Source organism: Musca autumnalis, unplaced genomic scaffold (assembly GCF_047663935.1).
Source record: "Musca autumnalis isolate F117 unplaced genomic scaffold, ASM4766393v1 scaffold_5, whole genome shotgun sequence".
Taxonomy (NCBI): domain Eukaryota; kingdom Metazoa; phylum Arthropoda; class Insecta; order Diptera; family Muscidae; genus Musca; species Musca autumnalis.
The window spans coordinates 173,881,666-173,908,928 of NW_027412088.1; the positions used below are offsets into that span (position 1 = coordinate 173,881,666).

The following is a 27,263-nucleotide window of genomic DNA, read 5'->3' on the forward strand; positions in this document are numbered from 1 at the left end:
ATTGCAAAAGGCGCTAAGTTATTACAATTTTAATATTTTGAAGTTTTTACTTTAATGACAAATACCTCTGCTTCTATTTGGTGTATTAAAGACACGTAAAATGCTAATCAAGAAGAGCAGCAAAGCTTTCCATCAGTGCCAAGCAAATGTTGACAGTAGTCAAATATAAAAGTCATTTAAGTCATTTGGTTTAAAAGGAATATAGGTGAAAACTTTAGTATCTCCCTAAAAGAAATGTTTACGAGTAGAAAGGTTATGCACAGGTGTAGTGGTGTAGGGTATCACATAGTCGGCTCGTTCCGACTATAGACTCTGCTCACTTGTTTTATAGATAGAAATTTCCTAAGACCTTCTACTGACAGAAAACCGTAGGAGATCTCAAGCAGGCAAAAAGGATATCTATTGAGGTTTCATTTATACAAAACAAATACCTCATAGGCAAAAAATGCCACTTGATGTTTTGTATATGCATAGGAAAGCTTCTGTCTTTGAATATCTCAATTCCAAAGACAGAAGAAGATCTATGTCTTCTTAAACAGTTGAAGGTCTTCTAAAGAATGGATGTCTTTTAAAGCATCATATAGGAAAAAGAAAACTTCTTAAGGTCTTATTTAGGGGTTATCCCTACTTGTCAATTTCAAAAAATCGAAAAAAAATATTGTCTTATTTTGATGTACAGGTAGTATAGAGTGTTGATCGGAGCAAAATTGACTGAGATATGACCATTCAAATTATAGAACCGTAGGCGTACTTAATTTGTTTATTATACCACTTCTTTTTGCATAATTTTAATGTACCTCACAATGGCTAGCTGTCGGGAATTCCCCGAAATGAATTCTATTAAATTCTAATTCATATGGCGAGGTAGAAGTCATAAGGAAGGAATGTATCGGACATGTCCAAAAGCGTATGGGGTTCCGCCTTCGAAGTTTAATAAAAAGTAACAAAAAGCTTGGAGGCAAAGGAATGTTGACAGGAAAATTGATTGACAAGCTCACTATCTACTATGGACTTGCAATTCGAAGCCATTCGAATTCATTTCACGATATGTATGAGGCAATATTGGCGACATTTGATCATTTCTGTTCAAGTGATACAAATCTACGTCACGAGAGATGTCCAACTTGTGAAGACTCGTGGTGTTCATTTCAACGGGCTCGGGCAAGAAAAGGGGCTTTCATACACGATTACAGACCACTTCCATCAAATCTTTTGCATGCTATTAGACCTATATACAACGATCTAAATAAAGACTCTTTATTCGAATGATGCGTCGGCGGCTTCAATCAAAATTGCAACGAAAGCTTCAATCAACTTAATTGGAAAATTTGCCCCAAAACTCTTCCAAGTAGAGCATTCGTTGTAAATTAACCAGCTGACATTGCGATTAGTATTTTCAACGAAGGTACAACTTACTTACTTAGCTGGCACATTACATAATATTTGTTCCATAGGCCGAACTTAGAAAAGATCTCCAATTCTCTCAATTTGTTGCTTCTCACTCTGGAATACCGCGCCTTTTCATCTCCTCATCCACTTGTTTGAGCCATCTATTCCTTGGCCTGCCAATTCCGCGTGCACCGCCAAGCGGTTCGTATTTTTACGCCTTTTTAGCTGGTTCATCTCCGCCCATTCTTATGATACGGCCTAGCCAACGCAATCGCTGCATCTCGATACGTTTAACTATATTGATGTCGTTACATACGTCTTTGTAGAGCGTTATTTTTGTTTGACGGAGATGTGGCTTTGTTTTTAAACTGCTTTTTTAAGCCAAAGTAGCATCTGTTGGCAAATACAATTCTTCTTTTTATTTCACAACTGATGTCGTTTGTTGTGTTTACGGAAGTGCCGAGGTAGACGAAGTCTTTTACTACCTCAAAATTGTAGGAACCAACTTCCACAGTTGGTCCGAGCTCAATGGACGCATTGCGCGTCGACACTATCAACTTGGACTTCTCACCGTTTACCGCCAGACCCACTTTAGCAGATTCTCCTTCGAACATCATAAAGGTATCGGTTACTTCTTTTACTGATCGTCCCATGATGTCTATATCATCAGCATAAGCCAGTAACATGTGGCTATTGGTGTAGATTGTGCCACTTCTGTTTACGTTTGCTTCTCGTATAACCTTTTCTAGCATGTTGTTGTTCTGGATGTTGAAAAGATAACACGAAAGGCTGTCCCCTTGTCTGAAACGTCTTTTGGTACCAAACTCTTCGGAGAGGTTCTTTCCTATTTGAACTGAAGATCTTGTGTCAGTTACAGTCATTTTACAAAGCTTTGCGGGGATACCAAATTCAGACATTGCTTGGAATACATTTGAACGTAGCGGGCTGTCGAAGGCTGCTTTATAGTCGACAAAAAGGTGGTAGGTGTCGATCTGCATCTCTTGGGTCCTCTCCAGAATTTGCCGCAGGGTAAATATCTGATCAATGGTGGACTTGCCACGTATGGTCCTTGCATTGGTACAGTCCAATTACCGTTCTCACAATATCCCTGACGCGATCTTGTAGGTAATAGGGAGCAGACTTATGCCCCTATAGTTTCCAATCGTAGGGTACTCGATCTTCCTGCCAGCTAGTGCCATCTAGCTGATGAATACACCTTATCAGCGTGTCGCCTCCAATTTTCAACATTTCGGCTGGTAAGCCATCAGCTCCTGCTGCCTTATTATTCTTCAGCCGGTTGATTGCTGTCTTTACCTCTTCTTGGCTGGGCGGTATACATTCAATACCATCTTCTGGGATTGGGTCTGTGGTAACTTCGTCGTCTTCGCTACTATTGGATACCAACAGTTTTGAAAAAGGTTCTTTCCAAATCCTGAGCACACCATCTGTATCAGTTACCAAATTACCTTGCTGGTCTTTACAGGAGAATGTGCCTGTACCAAAGCCATCAGTTTGATGCTTGACTCTGGTATCCAAGTATGGATTTTGCGGCTATTTGCACGGAGTGGGCTATACTTTGCCGTTGCCCCAAAGGTAGCGCTGATATGTTATCGGTATGAGGAGTGATTTGATGAAGCAAATGGGCCAGTTGAGTGGAATATGCTGTGGCTATCTGTTGTGATTGCAGCTTACCGATGTCTAACTTTCGTGTTGTGTCTGTTCGTACTTTGTTTGCTACGTTTAACCGGGTGCGTACCTTTGATGCAACAAGATAGTGGTCCGAGTCTATGTTTGCACCTCGGAACGAACACACATCCAATACGCTTGATGAATGTCTTCCATCTATCACAACGTTGTCAATTTGATTTCTTGTTTACTGATCTGGAGACAGCCAGGTGCCCTTATGGATGTCCAGATGTTGAAATCTGATGCTGCTAACTATCATGTTGACTGAATTTTCCGACTGTTGGGCCAAAGATATTTTTCTTTCCAATTCTGGCATTAAAATCGTCTAGAATAATTTGAATGTCATGGGCAGGACAACGGTCAAATGTTTCTTCTAAGCGCTCATAAAATATATCATTGGTCAGTTCGTCCTTGTCATCAGTGGGAGCATGAGCGCAAATAAAGCCGATGTTGAAGAATTTTGATTTTATTCGAATTGTAGCAAGTCTTTCATTCACTGATATGTCCGACTAACTACAAATCCGCAACCAAACTGATGATTTGTGTCATGGCAGCTATAATACAGTGCGTCACCTTTAGGTGTTGTTGTGACGCCTTTCCCATTCTATCGTATTACCTGTATGGCAGTATTGTCGGCCTTGTACTTTTCAAGTTCATTTGCCAATGCGTAAACTGCACCTTCTCTATAAAGAATGCGAACATGCCAGGTGCAGATTCGCAGATCATGGTCTTTAAAACGTTTGCGGGGCTCGTCAACTTTAAAGGAGTTTGTTTTTCTTTTCTTTCGTTTTTTCATAGTAGGCAGATTTTTCTAGGGGAGGTTACTAAACCTGCGCCCAAACCCAAACTTTTAACGTTCTTATGGCTGAACGCGCTGCACATTTTCGCTCACTACCTTTAACGGGTGTTAAAGGCAGCTACCCCAGGTGACACCACGGGAAGGTCAGTGTCCACTTGAGATGAAAGAGAGACCATGGTAAACCCTGGACTTTGCCGTGTTAAAGCCTGTCAGGACCGTTCCTTGGTATCTTTCAACCCCTACGCTACCCAATGAAGGTACAAAGTCATTGTTATTTTATTTGAGCTCGATCGGAGTGAGCTGTGGACAAAAGGCACACGAATATGCTAAAAAATCGACCAAGCACGAATTGCACTGGCAGAGAGACGTGCGGCCGAGTGTACTCGTGAAGCAAAATGTTGCGAAGGCAACACCAAATTTTCATTTTGCAAGCTGCATCGTCGACGCAAGAGCTCCTGTATGGACCAGGAATAGATGACTCCTTGTAATTTTACCAAAAAAAATTTTATTCATGTAAGCCGAAATAAAAACTTAAAACACGTTTTTCTCGAAATGCCATTTTTGAAGTCGTTGCCAACGGTAGCTCGAAAATCGGTCCATTTTTTCGTTAAAATCAAAATGTTGATTTTTACTATTTTTGTTATAATATATTTTTGAAAATTCTGTCTCGCTTAAAGACAATATTATTAGGTTCTTAAAACGCGCACCAAAATATATGAAGATCGGCCCATTCTTTTTCGAGCAAGCGTTGACACCGCAAAACGCTTTAAAAAATGGGTTTTGCATTTACCACAAAACTGTGTAATATTTTTCAACAACAAAAATTCTAAATGTATTTTTAGATGTGCTCTTTCATTCAGATTTACCTAGGAATATTGGTAGTTTTCTCAGATTTCTATAATTGAATCGATTGTGGGCTTCTATATACATAGATAAGGGTATCTATAGACAAAAAAAAAAAAAAAAAAAAAAAAAAAAAAAACAGTACTTTTCTAGACCGAATACACTGTACGATTCTTCTATAAATTGAATTATTCTTCTACATACATATGTGAAAAATATTAAAGCTGAATAGGTACATCTGACTATTATTGCCAAAATGGTCCCATTAAAATCTTATCAACTCAATTGCTTGCCCCTTTTCAAATTTATTTCTTTGTACTTTATTGCATTTCTCGTAACAATTACAATATTTTACCGTTGTTGCTGCAATGCACATTGTGTGACAAAAAAATGTTGAATGCCATTGTTTAGAAATTTTGGAGTGGAATTAATTGGACAATGTTATGAGAAATTAACACAATAATTTCCGTTGTTGTTTTTGTTATTGTGTATTTAGCGAAATTAAATAATTTAATTTTATATTAACAATTTTTAATATTGTTGTTATACTGTTATTATTATTGTTGATAATTAATGGTGGGTGTAAAATTTTCCATTCAAAACGTTTTCATTGAAAACGAGAAATATTCTATGCATGACAAATTAAATGACAGATTTTTAATTGCTCTAAATCACATTATAGTAGAAGCAGCAACAGCCAATTCATACCATGTTCAAACATGTAGATGAAAGGATTATCGTTTACACAACAGAAGATAAATCTCTGTCTAACACTGACTACCTTGATGGGTGTAACAAGCAAGCATCTAGCATATGTTCGGTACGGCTATCTTCCTACATTTATCAAAAACACACAATGCCAATGAAAACTAAAACTCTGAGGGAACACTGAAATACCTATAAATTGCCATAGCCATAGAGTGGATGGATGCATAGTTTGTTGAATACCTGTGGAAAGTGTTCGTTCTAAACAAGGAATAAAAAATTTTCGAAATTTGATCGATTTGCTTTTCGTTTTGTTTTTTTTTTCCAATAAATTACCACAAGTATAATTGTCTGTTTGTGTGCGGATTGATTTCTTCCCAGCTCAAAATGAAAGCATTGGTAAAATTGTTTATTTATTGTTCAATAATTGCCGTTATTGATTTATACCATAATCCTGTTATGGTCAATGCAAATCCTACTAATGGCGATTTAAAGGTAAGCATTCTTCTGTTTGTTGCTTAATTTGTGGTAAAGAGTTTTGAAAATAAATTTCTGTTTTTGCTTTAATTTTAGGGTCAGGACCATCCACCAGAGGTAAGATAGTGTTAGATTTTTTAAGATGAAAAAACGAATCCACAGAATCTTTAAATACCTTAAGTCTAATGGTTAGTTTTTGGATCCCTAGGGCCTTAAGAAATATTTCGAAATAAGTTTCCATCGGTATGATAATTTTCCTAAGCGAAATCGAAGACAGTCTCGTAACGATATTCCACAAGAAGTTAGTGAGAACAGCTCTTCATCTTTCAAGTGTCAGCTCGTTAATCATGTAGCACGCAATACCCACTTACAAATAATGGGTATATTTTTTCGCCTTTTAGTGGCCTTTTCATGCGACCTTAGAAGAGATCAACTAGGGCAAGAGACGTGGATTTTCCCGCAAGCTTTCGAAGGACCATCAAAAGTCTATAAGGTGGATTTTTTAAGTGATGAGCAGAGGTCTATAAACAGTATTTTTTTGAAACTATTTTTAAGTGACCAACAGATCTCATAAAAGTTGGTTTTTACAAGTGATTTTCGAAGGAAAGCCAGAGTTACAAACCTCTGGCTGTCGTGGCATGGATCTTCAAATAATCTTCGAGTTTCGATTTTTTCAAAAAAAGTGCACGATGCTCTTGAACCAACTTTAAATGAAAGAAGCTAACATTTGGGAAGTTTTTGCAGATTCTGAAACCACAATGTTCATAGATGAAAAAAATCGCTGGAACGATTTTTAAATAAATCTCGGTCAAAGTTTAAATGTTTTAGCTTTTTTTTATGTTTTGACGATTTTGATGGGAACCGCTAGCCCTATCGCTAACAAATGTTGTAGCAGCGAAAATTAAAGTTGGTTCAAGAGCACCGTGAGTGTTTACAATCCCTGAGGTTAACAAACGTAGGATTTTAACCTCAAATGTCAATTTACAGCAAGTTCAGTCAAAACATAGCCCCCATATAACGGTACCTCCCTTTTCGGTATTTTGAGGATTTAGCTATAATTTTTAACCGAATTTTTGACATTTGAGGTTCTCAGCGCCCACGAAATGTTCTCCACCAAAAATCGTTAACTGGTCCATGTTTTGGTATAGCCTCCCGGCTTTCGGTATTTTGAAAATTTTAGTTACTGTTTAATCGAATTAGCTATCATTTGACATTTAGGGTTCCTAGTGATCAACAAACTTGTATTCCGAAAATTATGGGCATAGGTTTTTGTATAGCCCCCATATAACGGTACATCCCGATTTTCGGTATTTTGAGGATTTTAGCTAAAATTTTCAACCGATCTACCTGTAGTCTGACATTTGTGGGTCTCAGTGGCCACGGAACTTCTGCAACAAATATCGTCAATATAGGTCCATGTTTTGGTATAGCCTTCACATAACCGTACCTCCCGATTTTCGGTATTTTGAGGATTTTAGATAAATTTTTTTTACCGAACTAGCTGTAATGTGGCATTTAAGGTTCTTAGTGACCACGAAACTTCTCCGCCAAAAATCGTCAATATAGGTCCATGTTTTGGTATAGCCTTCACATAACCGTACCTCCCGATTTTCCGTATTTTGAGGATTTTAGCTACAATTTTCAACCGAACTACCTGTAATCTGACATTAGAGGGTCTCCGTTGCCACGGAACTTCTGCATCAAAAATCGTCAATATAATTTCATGTTTTGGTATAGCCCCCATGTAAACGTACCTGCCAATTTTCGGTATTTTGAGGATTTTAGCTACAATTCCTACCGAACTATCTGTAATGTGGCATTTAAGGTTTCAGTAGCCACGAAACTTCTCCACCAAAAATCGTCAACATAGGTCCATGTTTTGGTGTAGACCCCACCTAACGGTACCTGCCGATTTTCAGTATTTTGAGGAATTCAGCTACAATTTTCAACCGAAATTGTCACGGAACTTCTGTATCAAAAATCGTCAATATTGGTCCATGTTTTGGTATAGCCTTCACATAACCGTACATCCCGATTTTCGGTATTTTGAGGATTTTAGATAATTTTTTTTACCGAACTAGCTGTAATTTGGCATTTACGGTTCTCAGTGACCACGAAACTTCTCCGCCAAAAATCGTCAATACAGGTCCATGGTTTGGTATAGCCTTCACATAACCGTACCTCCCGATTTTCCGTATTTTGAGGATTTTAGCTACAATTTTCAACTGAACTAGCTGTAATCTGACATTAGAAGGTCTCCGTTGCCACGGAACTTCTGCATCAAAAATCGTCAATATAATGCCATGTTTTGGTATAGCCCCCATATATACGTACCTGCCGATTTTCGGTATTTTGAGGATTTTAGCTAAAATTTTTACCGAACTAGCTGTAATGTTGCATTTAAGGTTTCAGTAGCCACGAAACTTTTCCACCAAAATTCGTCACCATAGGTCCATGTTTTGGTGTAGACCCCACCTAACGGTACCTGCCGATTTTCAGTATTTTGAGGATATTAGCTACCAGTTTTAACCGAACTAGGTGTAATCTGACATTTGAGGGTCTCAGTGGCCACGAAACGTCTGCACCAAAAATCGTCAATGTAAGTCCATGTTTTGGTATAGCCCCCATATAAAATTACCTCCCGATTTTCGGTATTTTGAGGACTTTAGCTACAATTTTCAACCGAACTAGCTGTAATCTGACATTAGAGGGTCTCCGTTGCCACGGAACTTCTGCATCAAAAATCGTCAATATAATTTCATGTTTTGGTATAGCCCCCATGTAAACGTACCTGCCAATTTTCGGTATTTTGAGGATTTTAGCTACAATTCCTTCCGAACTATCTGTAATGTGGCATTTAAGGTTTCAGTAGCCACGAAACTTCTCCACCAAAAATCGTCAACATAGGTCCATGTTTTGGTGTAGACCCCACCTAACGGTACCTGCCGATTTTCAGTATTTTGAGGAATTCAGCTACAATTTTCAACCGAAATTGTCACGGAACTTCTGTATCAAAAATCGTCAATATTGGTCCATGTTTTGGTACAGCCTTCACATAACCGTACATCCCGATTTTCGGTATTTTGAGGATTTTAGATAATTTTTTTACCGAACTAGCTGTAATTTGGCATTTAAGGTTCTCAGTGACCACGAAACTTCTCCGCCAAAAATCGTCAATATAGGTCCATGTTTTGGTATAGCCTTCACATAACCGTACCTCCCGATTTTCCGTATTTTGAGGATTTTAGCTACAATTTTCAACCGAACTAGCTGTAATCTAACATTAGAGGGTCTCCGTTGCCACGGAACTTCTGCATCAAAAGTCGTCAATATAATTTCATATTTTGGTATAGCCCCCATGTAAACGTACCTGCCAATTTTCAGTATTTTGAGGATTTTAGCTACATTTTTTACCGAACTATCTGTAATGTGGCATTTAAGGTTTCAGTAGCCACGAAACTTCTCCACCAAAAATCGTCAACATAGGTCCATGTTTTGGTGTAGACCCCACCTAACGGTACCTGCCGATTTTCAGTATTTTGAGGAATTCAGCTACAATTTTCAACCGAAATTGTCACGGAACTTCTGTATCAAAAATCGTCAATATTGGTCCATGTTTTGGTATAGCCTTCACATAACCGTACATCCCGATTTTCGGTATTTTGAGGATTTTAGATAAATTTTTTTACCGAACTAGCTGTAATTTGGCATTTAAGGTTCTCAGTGACCACGAAACTTCTCCGCCAAAAATCGTCAATATAGGTCCATGGTTTGGTATAGCCTTCACATAACCGTACCTCCCGATTTTCCGTATTTTGAGGATTTTAGCTACAATTTTCAACTGAACTAGCTGTAATCTGACATTAGAAGGTCTCCGTTGCCACGGAACTTCTGCATCAAAAATCGTCAATATAATGCCATGTTTTGGTATAGCCCCCATATATACGTACCTGCCGATTTTCGGTATTTTGAGGATTTTAGCTAAAATTTTTTACCGAACTAGCTGTAATGTTGCATTTAAGGTTTCAGTAGCCACGAAACTTTTCCACCAAAATTCGTCAACATAGGTCCATGTTTTGGTGTAGACCCCACCTAACGGTACCTGCCGATTTTCAGTATTTTGAGGATATTAGCTACCAGTTTTAACCGAACTAGCTGTAATCTGACATTTGAGGGTCTCAGTGGCCACGAAACGTCTTCACCAAAAATCGTCAATGTAGGTCCATGTTTTGGTATAGCCCCCATATAAAATTACCTCCCGATTTTCGGTATTTTGAGGACTTTAGCTACAATTTTCAACCGAACTAGCTGTAATCTGACATTAGAGGGTCTCCGTTGCCACGGAACTTCTGCATCAAAAGTCGTCAATATAATTTCATGTTTTGGTATAGCCCCCATGTAAACGTACCTGCCAATTTTCAGTATTTTGAGGATTTTAGCTACAATTTTTACCGAACTATCTGTAATGTGGCATTTAAGGTTTCAGTAGCCACGAAACTTCTCCACCAAAAATCGTCAACATAGGTCCATGTTTTGGTGTAGACCCCACCTAACGGTACCTGCCGATTTTCAGTATTTTGAGGAATTCAGCTACAATTTTCAACCGAAATTGTCACGGAACTTCTGTATCAAAAATCGTCAATATTGGTCCATGTTTTGGTATAGCCTTCACATAACCGTACATCCCGATTTTCGGTATTTTGAGGATTTTAGATAAATTTTTACCGAACTAGCTGTAATTTGGCATTTAAGGTTCTCAGTGACCACGAAACTTCTCCGCCAAAAATCGTCAATATAGGTCCATGGTTTGGTATAGCCTTCACATAACCGTACCTCCCGATTTTCCGTACTTTGATAATTTTAGCTACAATTTTCAACTGAACTAGCTGTAATCTGACATTAGAAGGTCTCCGTTGCCACGGAACTTCTGCATCAAAAATCGTCAATATAATGCCATGTTTTGGTATAGCCCCCATATATACGTACCTGCCGATTTTTGGTATTTTGAGGATTTTAGCTAAAATTTTTTACCGAACTAGCTGTAATGTTGCATTTAAGGTTTCAGTAGCCACGAAACTTTTCCACCAAAATTCGTCAACATAGGTCCATGTTTTGGTGTAGACCCCACCTAACGGTACCTGCCGATTTTCAGTATTTTGAGGATATTAGCTACCAATTTTAACCGAACTAGCTGTAATCTGACATTTGAGGGTCTCAGTGGCCACGAAACGTCTGCACCAAAAATCGTCAATGTAGGTCCATGTTTTGGTATAGCCCCCATATAAAATTACCTCCCGATTTTCGGTATTTTGAGGACTTTAGCTACAATTTTCAACCGAACTAGCTGTAATCTGATATTTGAAGTCTCAGTGGTGACGAAAAACCGTTAACATAATTATATGTTTTGGTATAGCCTCCACATAAGGGTACCACCCGATTTTCGGTTTTTTTAAGGATTTTAGCTAAGATTTTTAACCGAACACCTGAAGTTTTTAGTTGTCACGAAACTTCTTCACTAAAAATCGTTAACCGTACCTCCCGATTTTCGATATTTTGAGGGTCTTAGTAACATTGTTTAATGGGTGTACCCGTAATTTTACTTTTGAGTTCCCTTAAAATTATAAAACGTTTCCACCAAAAATTGTAAAGATATGTCCACACTTTTGTACCTTTCACTTGGCTGAACATATTTTTTAGATTAGATTAGATAATTTAAGCATTCGGTATTTGTAGTCGAAAATTTTTTCCACCTAAAATTATGAAATGAAACTAACTATTCCATTTTTTCGGCCCGACTTTTACTTGTTCATTCTTTTTTATTCTGTTTAAATCCGATCTTCTGAGCTCTTCTATGAACAGGATACCTCGTGGGATCTCCTATATACAGGAGGCCCCTTTAGTTATTGCATTGATAGAACTTACGATGAGGTCTTCCTACATGCAGAACATCCATTAGTAAGGTCTCAAAAGGGTTCAGTCTATGCAGAAGGTAAAATTAATTCATCATACTGATTATATCTTCTTTCATAGACAGAAAACCTCTTGAAGAAGACTCCTGCCTTTTTCCAGACGTCCTCTTGTGATCTTCTGTAGGTATCTTGAGATATTCTATGAACAGGAGACCATTTCAGTTCTTTCATTGAGAGAACACCCCTTGAGGTATTTCTGTATGTATAAACCTTTTAGTAACTTTTTACAAACTAAAGAACTTCGGAGGTCTATGGAATGTTTAAGACCACTAAAGACATTTTGAAGCGGTTTCTTGAACGAGACGTCAGCCTTTTTTCAGGCGTTATCTTATGATGTTCTGTAGTTAAAAAGTTAAATGAAGTCTTCTATAGAAAAATGAGCTCTCAACATATTTCTTACACCAAAGACTTGGTGAGAATTTCTAGAGAAAAAATACCTTTAGACATATTCTGTAGAAAGAACACTTCTGGATAACATCTATATCAAGACTATGTTTTTAGCTTTCCAATAAAAAGGGGTACCTGTTCAGATCTGCGGCAGTTAGAATAACACTTGATCTTGTTTGTTCCTGAAGAACTCTACCTTCTGGAAACCTCTAAAAAATGTGATATATACCAAATACTTAATAAAAGCTACTATTAGAGGAAAGTTTCATTTTAGGGATCATCTGTGGAAAGAAGAATTCTTAAGAACTACTATAAAAAATATATCTCCATTTGAGCTCATCTATGGCAACACATGTCACAAATTGTCACTACTGGATATCTTATTTAGGAAGAAGAAAGGGAACTACTAGAGAATATTTGCTTTTAGGGTACTTCTGTAGAAGGAAGACTACTTGAGACCTTCTGAAAAATGTCTTTTTAGTTTTCTATGAAAATAATACCCCCGCAGATATTCTTACTTCCTTACTTAGCTGGCCCATTACAGAATATTTGTTGCATAAGCCGAACTAAGAAAAGATCTCCAATTCCCTCTGTTTGTTGCTTCGCTTTTTGGTATACCGCGTCTTTCCATCTTCTTTACCAATTGTTCGCTCCATCGAAGCCTTGGCCTGTCAGTTCTGCGTGTACCGCAATGTGGCCCGTATTTAACCACCTCTTTAGGGGGTTCATCATCGCTCATTTTTATGATATGGCCTAGCCAACGCAATCGTTGCATCTCGATATGTTTATCTGTACTGAAGTCGTTGTATAGCAGATACAGCTCGTGGTTCATACGTCGTCGATATTCACCGTCAACGCAAATAGGACCGTAGATCTTTCGAAGAATTTTTCTCTCAAACACACCAAACACTGCCTTGCGCAAGTACCCAGGCTTCAGAACCATACATTAGCACAGGTAGTATCAGTTTTTTGTAAAGCGTTTTTTTTTTCTTTGACGAGTTGCGGCTTTGTTTTTGAAGTGCTTACTTAAGCCAAGGTTGCATCTGTTGGCCAATACAATTCTTCTTTTTATTTCACAACTGATGTCGTTCGTTGTGTTTACGGCGGTGCCGAGGTATACGAAGTCTTTTACAACCTCAAAATTATAGGAACCAACTTCAACAGTTGGTCCGATCTCAATTACGTCGACACCATCAACTTGGTCTTCTCGCCGTTTACCGCCAGATCCACTTTAGCAGATGCACCTTCGACCTTCATAAAGGTATCGGTTACTTCTTTTACTGATCGTCCCATGATGTCCATATCATCAGCATAAGCAAGTAATATATGCCTATTGGTGTAGATTGTGCCACTTCTTTTGACGTTTGCCTCTCGTGTAACCTTTTCTAGCGGGATGTTGAAAAGATCACACGAAAGGCTGTCTCCTTGTCTGAAACCTCTTGTAGTACAAAACTCTTCGGAAAGGTTCTTTCCTATTTTAACTGAGGATCTCATGTCAGTTAAAGTCATTTTATATTTGCGGGGATACCAAATTCAGACATGGCTTGGAATACCTTTAAACGCAGCAGGCTGTCGAAGGCTGCTTTATAATCGACAAAAAGGTGGTAGGTGTCGATCTGCATCTCTTGGGTCTTCTCCAGGATTTGCCGCAGGGTAAATGTCTGGTCAATGGTGGACTTGCCAGGTCTGAAGCCGCATTGCTATGGTCCAATTATTTCGTTGACCATGGGCTTTAGTCGTTCGTACAATATCCCTGACACTATCTTGTAGGCGTTAGGGAGAAGACTTATGTCCCATATAGTTGGAGCATAAAGTCTTATCTCCTTTCTTACGGACGGGACATAGGATGCTCAGGTTCCAATCGTCGGGTACGCGTTCTTCCTGCCAAATGGAGCTAACTAGCTGATGCATACACCTTATCAGCGTGTGGCCTCCGGTTTTGAACAGCTCGGCTGATAAGCCATCGGCTCCTGGTGCTTTGTTATTCTTTAGCCGGTTTATTGCTGATTTTGATTCATCTTGGCTGGGCGGTATACATACAATACCAAATTCTGGGATTGCATCTGTGGTATCTTCGTCGTCTTCGCTACTATTGGATACCAACAGTTTGGAAAAATGCTCTTTCCATATTCTTAGCACACTATCTGTATCAGTTACCAGATTACATTGCTGGTCTCTACAGGAGGATGCGCCTGTTCCAAAGCCATCAGTTTGATGTTTCACTCTTTGGTAGAGTTTTCGGACTTCATTCTGTCTCCTGTACATCTCGATTTGTTCACACTCCCGCTTTTCCATCTCTCTCTTTTTCCTGTGGAAAAGACGTTTCTCCTCCCTCCCCTTCTCCCAAAACCTCTCTCGGGCGCTACGCGTTGCTATATGCCGCTTTTTTCTCTTCGGTAGCAGCACGACACTCCTGATCATACCATGGATTCCTTGGTGGAGGTCGCTGGTATCCAAGTACTGATTTTGCGGCTCTTTGCATGGAGTGGGCAATGTTTTGCCATTGTCCTGATATGTTATCGGGACGAGGAGTGCTTTGGTTAAGCACTTGGGCCAGTTGACTGGAATATGCTGTGGTTATCTGTTGTGATTGCAGCTTACCGATGTCCAACTTCCGTGTTGTGTTTGTTCGCACTTTGTTTGCTACGAGTACGTTTAATCTGGTACATACCTTTGCTGCAACAAGGTAGTGGTCCGAGTCTATGTTTGCACCTCGTATCAATTGTACATTCAACACGCTTGATGCATGTTTTCATTCTATCACAACGTGATCAATTTGATTTCTTGTTCTTTGATCTGGCGACAGCCAGGTGCCCGTATGAATATCGATATGCTTAAATTTGATACTGCTAACTACCATGTTTTTTGCAGCTGCAAAGTCTATCAGCCTCATACCATTGTCAGATGTTTCTCTGTGGAGACTGAAGTTCTCGACTGTTAGGCCACAGACATTCTCCTTTTTAATGTTGGCATTAAACTCGCCTAGAATAACTTTAATGTCATGGGCAGGGAAACGGTCATAAGTTTCTTCTAAGCGCTCGTAAAATATATCTTTGGTCTGTTCGTCCCTGTCTTCAGTGGGAGCATGAGCGCAACAAAAGCTGATGTTGACGAATTTAGCTTTTAATCGAATTGCAGCGAGTCTTTCATTCACTGGGGTGAAGCTGGAAACCAGATGTTTTAACCTCCGACCAACTACAAATCCGCAACCAAACTCATGCTTTCTGTGATGGCAGCTATAATACAGTGCGTCACATTTAGGTGTTTTTGTGACGCCTTTCCCGTTCCATCGTATTTCCTGTATGGCAGTAATTTCGGCCTTGTACTTTTCAACTACATCTGCCAATGCGTAAACTGCAGCTTCTCTATAAAGAGTGCGAACATTCCAGGTGCAAATTCGCAGTTCATGGTCCTTAAAACGTTTGCGGGGTTCGTCAACTTTAGAGGGGTTTGTTTTTCATTTCTTTCGTTTTTTCATAGTAGGCTGCTTTTTCTAGGTGAGGGTTACTAACCCGACGCCCAAACCCCAGTTTTTAACTTTCTTATGGGTGAACGCGCGGCACATGTTAGCTCACTACCTTTAACGGGTGTTAAAGGCAGCTTCCCAGGTGACACAAAGGGGAGGTCAGTGTGCACTTGAGTTGAAAGAGGGACCAAGATAAATCCTGGGCTTTGAAATGTTAAAGCCTACGTCATCCCCTACGTCAGCCGAACCGGAGTGTATATTCTTAGGAATTCCTTATGGTACTCTATTTGTCATTCATAAATTTTGAGGACTTTTATAAAAAACCCGAAAGTTAGTTTATATTGAAACTAGCATATAATGTGTAGGTTTTCGGTGCTGTTGTGAATCACTTCCTCTTCCATGATACTTCCTGTAAAATAGTAATGTCGGATTTGAAGTTTCCATATTCATTCGATAGTGCGTAAACTTTACATTTTATATAAAAAGTTCAGAAAAAGCACTGATATCGAAGCATATCATACTAACAGACTCCAAGGAGATATCAGTGTCTACTTGAGACGAAACGAAGGCCAACATACTAGTTCGCCAACATGCTGAGTTTTGTTTATTAAATGTAAATCGGGTATATGTTGGTTACAGCTATAAGGTGTTAAGGAAAACCGTGAGGAGGTATTCAGATCCGCGTCTTCTTGTAATACAAAAGGAGATAATCTAAATTACTTGACTTTGTTATCTGAAAGTCTACATGAACCATTGTTTGTTAGCTATTATTCAAAGCATAATATTCTCTGTATTTTTATTAAACCATGAAAACGAAAAAATTGTTTGTAACTATTGAACAATAAAAAAAAATAATTCAATTTTTATTTTTAGGAACCACCACTGGCAATAAGGGTAAGTTCTTACTAAATATATTTTAATGATTTTTATACGATTTTTCTTTTTCAAGTCTCGTCGTGAAGTTACACCAAAAGGTGGCGATGAACCCGACGTTCCTGAGGGATTTAGGGTAAATATATAGTTTCAATGTAAAACAATATCTTTGTAGTTAATTATTCCCTCCACCATAATAAAGAGGGTATAATTAAATTTGTCATTCCCTTTGTAACACATCGTAATATTCATCGGAGACCCTATAAATTATATAGGGTAAAATTCTAAGTCGATATAACCATGTCCGTACGTCCGTCTGTTGAAATCAAGATATAGCTCGCACTTTTTAAGATAGAGCTTTGTAATTTGGTACAGAAGTTTCTATTACTCCTAGGATGTTTGGTATTGCAAATGGGCTATATTAGTCCACGTTTTGATATAGCCCCCATAGAGCGGTACCACCGGATTTTCGGTATTTTGAAGGTTTTAGTTTCATTATTACACCGAAATGGCTGAAATTTGGTACCTAGTCTTCGGGGTACAAAACTTTCCCCCAGTAACGATAGCTCCGATTTTCGGTATTTTGAAAGTTGTGACTACAATAATGCACCGAACTGGCAAAATTTTTTTTCCATAGAACGATACCTCCCAATTTTCGGTATTTTGAAGGTTGTGGCCCCAATATTCGCCCGAAATGGCTGAAATGTGGTGCTAAGTCTTCGTTGGGTGTGCAAAATTTTCCACCAGAAATTTGTCGGTATAGGTCCACGCCTTCATATAGCCCCCTTAGAACGGTACCTCCGGATTTCCGGTGATTTGAAGTTTGTGGCATCAATATTTCACCCAAATTGTTGAAATTTGGTATTTAGTCTTCATTTTAGGTATAAAAGTTTCCATATGAAATTTGTCGGTATAGGTCCACGCCTTCATATGGCCCCCATGTTCCTCCGAAATGACTGAAATTTGGTACTTAGTCTTCATTTGGGGTACAAAACTTTCCATACGAAATTTGTCGGTACCGGTTCACGCCTTCACATGCCCCCATAAAACGGTACCTCCTGATTTTCGGTATTTTGAAGGGTGTGGCCACAATAATCCACCGAACTGGCTAACATTTGGTATTTAGTCTTTGTTGGGAATATAAAACTTTACATATGTTATTTGTCGATATAGGTCCACTCCTTCATATAGCCCCCAAAGAACGGTACCTCAGGTTTTCCGGTATTTTGATGTGGCATCAATATTCCACCGAAATTGCTGAAATTTGGTATTTAGTCTTGTTTTGGGGTACAAAACTTTGCATATGAAATTTTTCGGTATAGGTCCACGCCTTCATATACATAGCCCCCATAGGACAATACCTTCCGATTTTCGGTATTTTGCAGGTTATGACCTCAATATTCCTCCGAAATGGCTGAAATTTGGTACTTAGTCTTCATTGGAGGTATAAAACTTTCCACCAGAAAATTTTCGGTAATTTTCACTCCTTAATATAGCCCCCATAGGACGGTACCTCCCGATTTTCGGTATTTTGAAAGTTGTGGCCACAATAATCCACCGAGCTGGCTAAACATTGGTACTTAGTCTTCGTTGGGGCTATAAAATTTTCCATATGAAATTTGTCGGTATAGGTCCACGCCTTCATATAGCCCCTTAGAACGCCTTTATATTGCCATTTTAGAACGGACCATCCCGATTTTCGGTATTTTGAAAATGCTGAAATTTGGTATTTAGTCTTCTTCATAAACGAAAGAAAGCTAATCGTTCCATTTTACTTCAATACAACGTGTGGTGGAGGGCATAATAAGTTCGGCCCGACCGAACTTAACTCCATTCTGACTTGTTTATATTATAATTGACCATAGCCTCGTCGCTCAGTAGCTGCTGAGGAGGTACCTGAGGAACCACCACAGGTAAATTTCAAAATACAAAAAAAATATACATATTTTTTGAATATTATTTTCACAAAACAATTTAATTAATTAATTAATTAATTTTCCTTAATTTTTTCTAGGAACCACCACAATCAATTCGTGTAAGTATTTCGGTTGTATTTTGTTCTGAAGTCTTCTTAGATATTGGCTCACCTGTTTTATTTCTAGGCTCGACGAGATGTATCCCCACAAAGTAGTGATGAACCAGATGTACCCAAAGAATTGAGAGTGAGTTTGTAAGATAGGGTTTTTGTGATTCGTAGGCTTAATGGAATTTCTTTTTTTTTAGACCCGTCGCAATGTTTCCCCCCAAAGTGGTGATGAACCAGATGTACCCAAAGAATTGAGAGTGAGTTTTTAAGATAGGGGTTTTGTGGTTCGTACGCTTAATGGAATTCCTTTTTTGCATTTTTTAGACCCGTCGCAATGTGTCCCCCCAAAGTGCTGATGAACCAGATGCTCCTCAAGGACTGAGAGTAAGTTTTAATTACAAAAATTTCATTTATGCATACAGAGTTACTGTTTTATACTTTAATTTTGTTTGAATATTATTTTTTAGAATCGTCGTAGTGCCAACCTAAAACATGCTGACGAACAACAACCACCAGAAGAGGTACAATGAATTAATCTTTGAAAGTAAATAAAAAAATTAAGCATTTCTTTGTCCATTTTCAGGAAGCACCACAGCAGGCATCAATAATCAGGGTAAGTAAATAGTGGTGGGTGCTAAAAGTATTTAAAACTTGCGGGCAATTATGAAGCCAAATTTCAGCAATCACACAATTTGTAAATCAAACGATATGTTATATGTAAAGCCTTATTCATATTTTATGTTCGTGATCGACACAATGCCTGAAGGTCGTAGAAGACACTTCTAACTTTCTATTCCTTAAATCCATTTTAAGCCACTTCTCGAATTGTGGTAAAATTTAAACAGGGGACAATTTCTAGGGTCAAAAGCCTATAGACAATCAGAACGCCTTTTTACAGAAGACCAGAAGTTTCTCTTTTTGAATTTAAACAGGTCCTATAGTAGAAAGCCTTCTCATATAAGACCTGAAAATATTTATAAAGAAGGCATATAAAAGATCAGGGGTCTTCTAGGAAATAGTTATATTTAAGGGTTCTTCTCATAGAAGAGACCCCCTGTTCTTCTCATAGAAGTCATATATAATATAAGGGATTTTTTCATAGAAAATCAGAGGGTATTTTCATTGAAGACGAGAAAATATTCTTATAGAAGTAGGCTTCTCTCTTATTGAAAATCAGAGGGTCTTCTCATAGAAGGAAAGAGGGTCTTGCCATAGAAGACCAGAAAATATTCTTAGAGAAGAACAGAGGGTCTTTTCATCGAAGACCAGATGGTACCCTTATAGAAGTCTTCTCAAAGAATACAGGAGAGTCTTCTTTTAGACGAACAGAGGTTCTAGAAGGTTATCTTATAGAATATTAGAAGGTCTTCTTACAGAAGACAAGAAGATTTTTTAACAGAAGGTCTTCGCATAGAAGACCAAAAGATCTTCTTACAGAAGACCAGATGGTCTCCGCATAGAAGAAGACCAGAAGTTATTCTTATAGCAGACCAGAAGGTTATTTTATAGAAAACCCGAATGACTCTTTTATTATAGAAGATCACATGGACTTTTTATAGAAGATCACAAGGTCTTCCTATAACAGAAGTATTTTCATGGAAGTTCAAAAGATATTTTTGTGGATATACTGAAGGTCTTTTTACATAAAACAATGATAACTTATTTTAGAAGACATACTTATTTTAGGCGGCGGTATCAGACAGACCACAAATTGAAATAGAAAACTGGATAGTATCGGATAAGCGGTCCTTCTCAGATCACAATTGGATACTGAAAAAGCAACGCCCACTAAATGTTTTCGCAATCCTAAAAGAGCGAACTGGGAAAAGTTTAAAGGGGTTCTGAAAGACAAACTTCAAAATATTCCACATGCTTATAAAACCGCAGCAGATATAGAAAAGGCTGTAAACTTTATAGAGAAATCCTTAGCTTTTAAAGTCTCATGTCCATTGATGCGCTCAAAGAAACATTATCCACTATGGTGGACGTCCGAGCTCTCAAAGCTGAGAAAACGACCACGAAAAGCCTTCAACGTTAGCTACCAAAGCGGATCCTGGCAGCCATAGATGGATAAGCTTATGGAATACAAAAAATCAATAGCCAAGGCAAAAACGTAATACTGGATTAAATTCTGTGGATCTTTAGATAGCACCAAAGATACTAAGCAAAGTTATGGCAAAGAGAAATAACGGTACCTGGTCAGAAAACTCGGCCGGATCTCTTAAAATCCATCTAACGATGCACTTCCCCGGTTGCACGGATAGAACCATCAAAGAGCAAACCAATACAACTATAAATAAAGACAACATTGAAGCCGAAAATATAATAAGTCCGAGTAAAGTCGCATGGGCTATTAACAGCTTCTCCCTCTACAAATCTCCGGGGCCAGATGGTATTATACCAAAAATGCTACAAAGCGCGGAGAGCATAATTAACCCTTGGTTAGTACACATCTACAGTAGATGTCTATCCCTAAACTACGTCGCAGGAGTTGGAGACAGGTAAAGGTTGTTTTCATACCGACAGCTTAATAAACCTAGTCACGAAAATGCTAAAGACTTTAGACCCATAAGTCTCTCATCATTTCTCCTTAAACACTCGAAAGGCTCTTCGACGTGTATATTCGAAAAAAATGGAGAACTCAAACAACATTTCTTTAACTCAACACGCTTACCTTAAAGGATGCTCGACAGATACAGTCCTACAAGAAGTGGTCTGGGGGTGAATCCAGGTAAAACTGACATGGGGCTATTTAGTACAAAAACCAAATATGCAGTCACCAATCTTCCTCGACTACGAGAAATACCCCTATCAGATCACGCCAAATACCTAGGCATTATCCTAGATTCAAAACTGACATGGAAACGTAACATGGAACATCGTGCTCATAAAACGACCGTTGCATACTACATGTCGCAAAATGTTTGGGAGTCGCTGGGGCCTCAAACCCAAAATGGTATTATGGATGTACACCAGCACAATAAGACCAATACTCACATATGGAGCGCTAGTTTGGTGGCCAACAGTGAGAAAGAAAACAATTCAGAGAAAACTATACAGCATACAAAGATCCTCATGCATCGGGGTGACAGGGGCAATCAGATATACACATCAAAGCAACTGCGGCCTGCAATGCTACCTGCTCTAGGATTGTGAAGAGATAGAGATTAGACTTGGCAATCTAGTTTCCGGAGCGGATCGATCGTTCTAGTTCCTTTTCCCAAAAGGAACTAGTTCTTTAAAATAGTTCCATTGTTGCAAATAGTTCCGAGATCGATATTGTTCAACGAATCTTTCTCTTTCATCGTTCTTTTCATTCCAAATAGTTCCGAGACCGAAATAGTTCAACGAAAATTCTCTTTCATCGTTCTTTTTGTTCCAAATAGTTCCGAGACCGAAATAGTTCAACGAATCTTTCTCTTTTGTCGCTCTTTTTGTTTCGTTCGTTCCAAATAGTTCCGAAACCGAAATGTTTTCATTGTTTGGTGGATGGATTGACATAAACGGTCTGTTCCTTTACTTTTAAAAATGGTAACAGTGGCAAAAAATGGTAAAAGTGGTGTACTGCTCATATAAATTGTATGCTTTTTAAAGTAAGGCAACACCTTGCGTTTAAAGTGGCAAAAACTGGTAACCTCAGGCACGTAAAGGAACACGACTAAAAATAAATAAATTGTAGCGAACAAACAGCAACAACGAAAGATCGACGTAGGCGTTAAATTGAAGGAACGAGAAACACGAAAGGAACTATATGAACTAAAGGAACTATATAAACGCAAGAGCTGGATATAGTTCCAATAGTTCCTTGTCCGGAATAGTTCCTTGGAACTAGTTCGTTCCGGAACTACACAACTCTAATAGAGATAGCAAACTACCGGGAAAGCAACTAAGTTGATTACTGCACACCTGTAATAACTTTTGATCAGCCCTTCAAAGTTAAATTTCCAAGCAGAAAAGAATGGAACAATAGAATACCACTGACGGGGTACGACATTAATGTATTCACTGTGGCTCTGGTGTCTACACGGAAGAAGCAAACATGTCTACATCCACAAAGCTACCTGAAGACTGCAGTGTTTTTCAGGCGGAGATACTGGCTATAAAGGAAGCTGGTAATATACTTCTACGACACCACTCACCAAACTCAATAGGAATTTTTGTCGACAGTCAAGCGGCGCTCCTAGCATTGAATTCGAACATTGTCACACCAAAGCTGGTAAAGGAATGTAAAGAAGAACTTGCTGTTCTAGGGCGTCTGACCAGAGTAGTTCTTACTTGGATCCCAGGTCATCTTGTTGGTAACGAAAAATCAGACGAACTAGCTAGAGCGGGATCTGCTTCTAACGAACTTCCAAGGGCGACTGACACCAATGGGAGTAGTTGAGAGGATATATTCAAATACTATCTTTCACAAGCAGAGATCAGATGGGACAAGACTGAAACTTTTAAAATATCAAAATCTACATGGCCACATTACAACATCAAACGCACAAAGTGCCTGATTACCCAAAATCGACAAAGCGCCTACATATTCCCCACAATGACTACTGTAGCAGCTGCAGAAACGAAGAAGAAGAAGAAACGGTTGAACACCTCCTCTGCTCATGCCCTGTACAAATGCAAAAAAGATTGAAAATTGTAGGAATAACAATCTCTACCCGAGTGGTGTGGTTTTCAAAACGTTATATTTAACATACTAATTGAGGCTATGGAGGTTATAGCCACCCACATAGACCTACCAACCAATAGGCGGCAAGAAGGTGTTCTTATAGAAAACCATACGAACTCCAGAAGGCATTGTTAGAGAAGACCATAAAAACTTCTTTTAAGGAGATCTGGAAGTCTTCCAATAGACGATATAGAAGACCAGAAAGGCGTCTTATAGAAGACCAAAAGAGACATCAAAAGGTAGTCTATAAAATATCAGAGGGTGTTCTCATAGAAGACCAGAAGGTCACAGTGTCTTTACTTAGAAGGTCACTCTGTCTTACGTTAAAACTCACAATTTCTTCTTCACTGGGGACCACAAAAATTATCTAATAATAAAAGAAGGTCTTATAAAAGCCTATAATTGGTGATAGAAGAGCACAAGATCCAGTAGAAGTCTTATAGACGATCATATGGTCAACAAGGTCATCTTATAGCAAAATACAAAGCCTTTTTATATAAAACCATAAGTTCTACTTATATAAGAGGGCAAGGTGTTCTTATAGAAGAAAACAAGGTATTATTATGGAAGACCACATATTCTGCTTATGGAAGACCACATAGAAGACCAAAAGGTCTTCTCATAAAAGACCACAAGGCCATCTTATAGAAGATCACCGGGTCTTTTTATAGATGAACACCAGACCTTCTTATCAACTAGGAAAAGGCAGGGATAGCTTGTCCATTGGTCTTGTCATAGAATACCAACAGTTCTTCCTTGAGAAGACCAGAAAGTCATCTGAAGTTAAATCATTAGGGTTTTTTTGTAGAAGACCAGAATTTACTCCTATAGAATTCAGGAAATTCTTCTTAAGAAAGTCCTTAGAGTGGATTTGAAGAAGACTAGAATTTCTTCTTATAAAAGACCAAAAGTTCTTCTTATAGAAGTCCTGAAGTTTTTCCATATGTTTTGAAGGTATTTTTTTGATAGAAAAGCTGTACATCTTATAATAGAAGACCATAATCCCGGTAAGATCTTCTTGTAGAAGATAAGAATGTATTTTTATAAAACTTCGGGTAATTTTCTTATATATTATAGGTCATCTACTTAGAGTAAGAAGAAGACCAGAGGGTCTTCTTATAGAAGATTTGTGGATTTTTTATAGAAGACTATAAGATCTTATTATAGAACATCAAAAGACCTTCTTATAGAGGATAAAATATCTTTTTTGCGATTACCAGAAAATCTTTATATAGGATACTAGGATCTCTTCTTAGGCTAAAATGTGAGATGATAGCCCCGTCTATCCCTATTGACAATATCTTTTCGACCTCATAGCTTTATTTATCTCTTTCCTTCAAGTAATTACCTAATATATTCTTTTTATTCCTTATAGGCCAAGCGTCAAATGCCTTCACCACCAGATGGTATGCCCGATCCACCATCACCACCATCACCACCAATGCCCTCAATGTTTGACTGAGCAGAAGGCATCACTTTAAAAACCTAAAAATATATCTTAAAAAATTCATTAGAATTGTATAAACTTGCTTAGCTATTAGAATAAAAAGGTACCGTGTGATAAATAAAAAAATACAAAAATATATATCTAACTAATAATGTTTTATTTTTGACTAAGAAGGCATCACTTTAAAAATCCTAAAAATATATCTTCAAAATTCCATTACAATTGTACAAAATTGCTTAGCTATTAGAACCTCTTGCCGCATGATAAATAAAAAAATTAACAAAAAATATATATCTAATTATGTTTTATTTTTTTGTCACCTTATTTATTACCTAATTTACATATCCAAAAAAATTAGCTCTATTACATGATATGTTTATATTTTCACATATAAACAGTAATATGTGTGCCTGTGTGTGCAAGGATAAATTGTATGTCCTTTACTAAGTAATTTCCGGCCGATTGAAACCACAGAAAATGTTATTTCCGTTTTAAATGACAATAAACGATGGTCGTCAACACATTGTGGCCTGCAGCAATCGAAGGCAACAGCAAATTCTCTGCAATTGCCACATTAAAATTGTGGGGTGTCAAATGAAGAGTTATTTTCTGCACAGACTAAATGACTAACAATTATAAAAGTCGATAGGCCTTGGTAATGTTGTAAATTAATTTTGGAATTGTAAACGAATAATGGGTCGAAACAATTTAATTGGTCAGCGGATAATGGGGATATCAATAACAACAGAGAAATAAAGAATAAATGCAAAGTATGGCTGATTGGTGTTAAGTGATTTGTATAGAAAGTAGATGCGGGTATATTAAATTAAGTTACAATTTTAAACTGCAATGAAAATGTAAAAAATACCAATCAATTCCATATTTTAATGTCTGTGGTGCGGATACAATTACTTTAAATGATTTTCATTAAAATTTTTACCAAATCTTTAACAATATCCAATGGATATCTCTTCCATTATATTATTTAAAACCTCAGCATATTACTGGCCATTGAAACATAAGTTCACAAGAAAATCCTTTTTCATTTAAACTAATAACTTTCAATGACAAATTTTCCACAAAATTTATTTCAACACTTTAGCTTAAGAAGCAACCACATTTCTGTGGTGACGCCATACAATCTCGCCAAAAAATATTTTAAAAATGGATTTCCAAGAATTTCAATTTCCGCTATTTGAGAAAATACATTCAAGTGGATGACATACAAATACACACAAATACACATGTCATAAATGTTAAAATTCCAACACACACACATCCATGAGACAAATTTACACACATGGAAAAGCACTCAAGCAATCAATTTGCACTAAATGAATGGCATTCATTTAAGGTTATTACAAATTAAAATCACTTTTGATATTTGCAAAATTAGATGAATAATTTATATATAATAGTCTAGGTTTGGTTAGGTAAATGGGATTAAAAGTTAAGAGATCGCATGACAAAAGCTAATTAAGGTTTCTTAAACGAATTGGAGATTAAATGGAAAATCTCATTTAAATGTTTAAATGTCGGTTTGGCCAGTAATATTTTTGGCGCAATTGAAAAGTGTGATATTGTCGGGCCGCGGAAAAGAACCAGGACATTCAGGGTACATGGTAGATGTGCTTATTATTGCACCGCGGAAGCACTCTGGAAATATTACTTACTTACTTACTTACTTAATTACTTACTTACTTACTTACTTACTTACTTACTTACTTACTTACTTACTTACTTACTTACTTACTTACTTACTTACTTACTTACTTACTTACTTACTTACTTACTTACTTACTTACTTACTTACTTACTTACTTACTTACTTACTTACTTACTTACTTACTTACTTACTTACTTACTTACTTACTTACTTACTTACTTACTTACTTACTTACTTACTTACTTACTTACTTACTTACTTACTTACTTACTTACTTACTTACTTACTTACTTACTTACTTACTTACTTACTTACTTACTTACTTACTTACTTACTTACTTACTTACTTACTTACTTACTTACTTACTTACTTACTTACTTACTTACTTACTCACTCACTTACTTACTTACTTATCTGGCCCATTACAGAACATTTGTTCCATAGACCGAACTATGAAAATATCTCCAATTCCTTGTGTTTAGTGCTTCGCTTTTTGGAATACCGCGCCTTGTCATCTCTTCATCAACTTGTTTGCGCCATCTCCTCTTTGGCCTGCCAATTCTGCGTGCACCGCCATGTGGTTCGAATTTATACGCCTTTTTAGCGGGTTCATCATCGCTCATTTTTATTATATGGCCTAGCCAACGCAATCGCTGCATCTCGATACGTTTAACTATATTGATGTCGTTGTATAGCAGATACAGCTCATGGTTCATACGACCTCGATATTCACCGTCAACGCAGATTGGTCCATAGATATTTCGAAGAATTTTTCTCTCAAACACGGCAAGCACTGCCTTATCTGCTTGCTCAAGTACCCAGGCTTCGGAGCCATACAACATCACGGGTAGTATCAGTGT

General features: G+C 37.8%; 1 protein-coding gene across 2 annotated transcripts; it reads left to right on the top strand.

The window, feature by feature from the left end:
* The first annotated feature begins 5,643 nt into the window (after positions 1–5,643).
* LOC141405877 (uncharacterized) lies at positions 5,644–24,881 on the top strand. 2 transcript variants are annotated; one of them, XM_073990724.1, is made up of 12 exons: positions 5,644–5,917; positions 5,996–6,016; positions 16,595–16,615; positions 16,671–16,730; positions 18,460–18,507; positions 18,609–18,629; positions 18,697–18,756; positions 18,818–18,877; positions 18,945–19,004; positions 19,088–19,141; positions 19,204–19,233; positions 24,665–24,881. In XM_073990724.1, the coding sequence occupies exons 1-12, from the start codon at positions 5,810–5,812 to the stop codon at positions 24,749–24,751; spliced, it is 630 nt and encodes a 209-aa protein (XP_073846825.1). In that variant the 5' UTR covers positions 5,644–5,809; the 3' UTR covers positions 24,752–24,881. The 2 variants fall into 2 exon arrangements, with proteins under 2 accessions (XP_073846825.1, XP_073846826.1); XM_073990725.1 differs by lacking the exon at positions 18,818–18,877.
* The last annotated feature ends 2,382 nt before the right edge of the window (positions 24,882–27,263 follow it).

Bases quoted from the DNA above. Each gene is read 5' to 3' on its own strand.
- LOC141405877 (XM_073990724.1), top strand. From the start codon at position 5,810: ATGAAAGCATTGGTAAAATTGTTTATTTATTGTTCAATAATTGCCGTT. The intron at 6,017-16,594 runs GTAAGATAGTGT...TTTTATTTTTAG, and splicing joins GTCAGGACCATCCACCAGAG to GAACCACCACTGGCAATAAG. The intron at 18,878-18,944 runs GTGAGTTTTTAA...TGCATTTTTTAG, and splicing joins ATGTACCCAAAGAATTGAGA to ACCCGTCGCAATGTGTCCCC.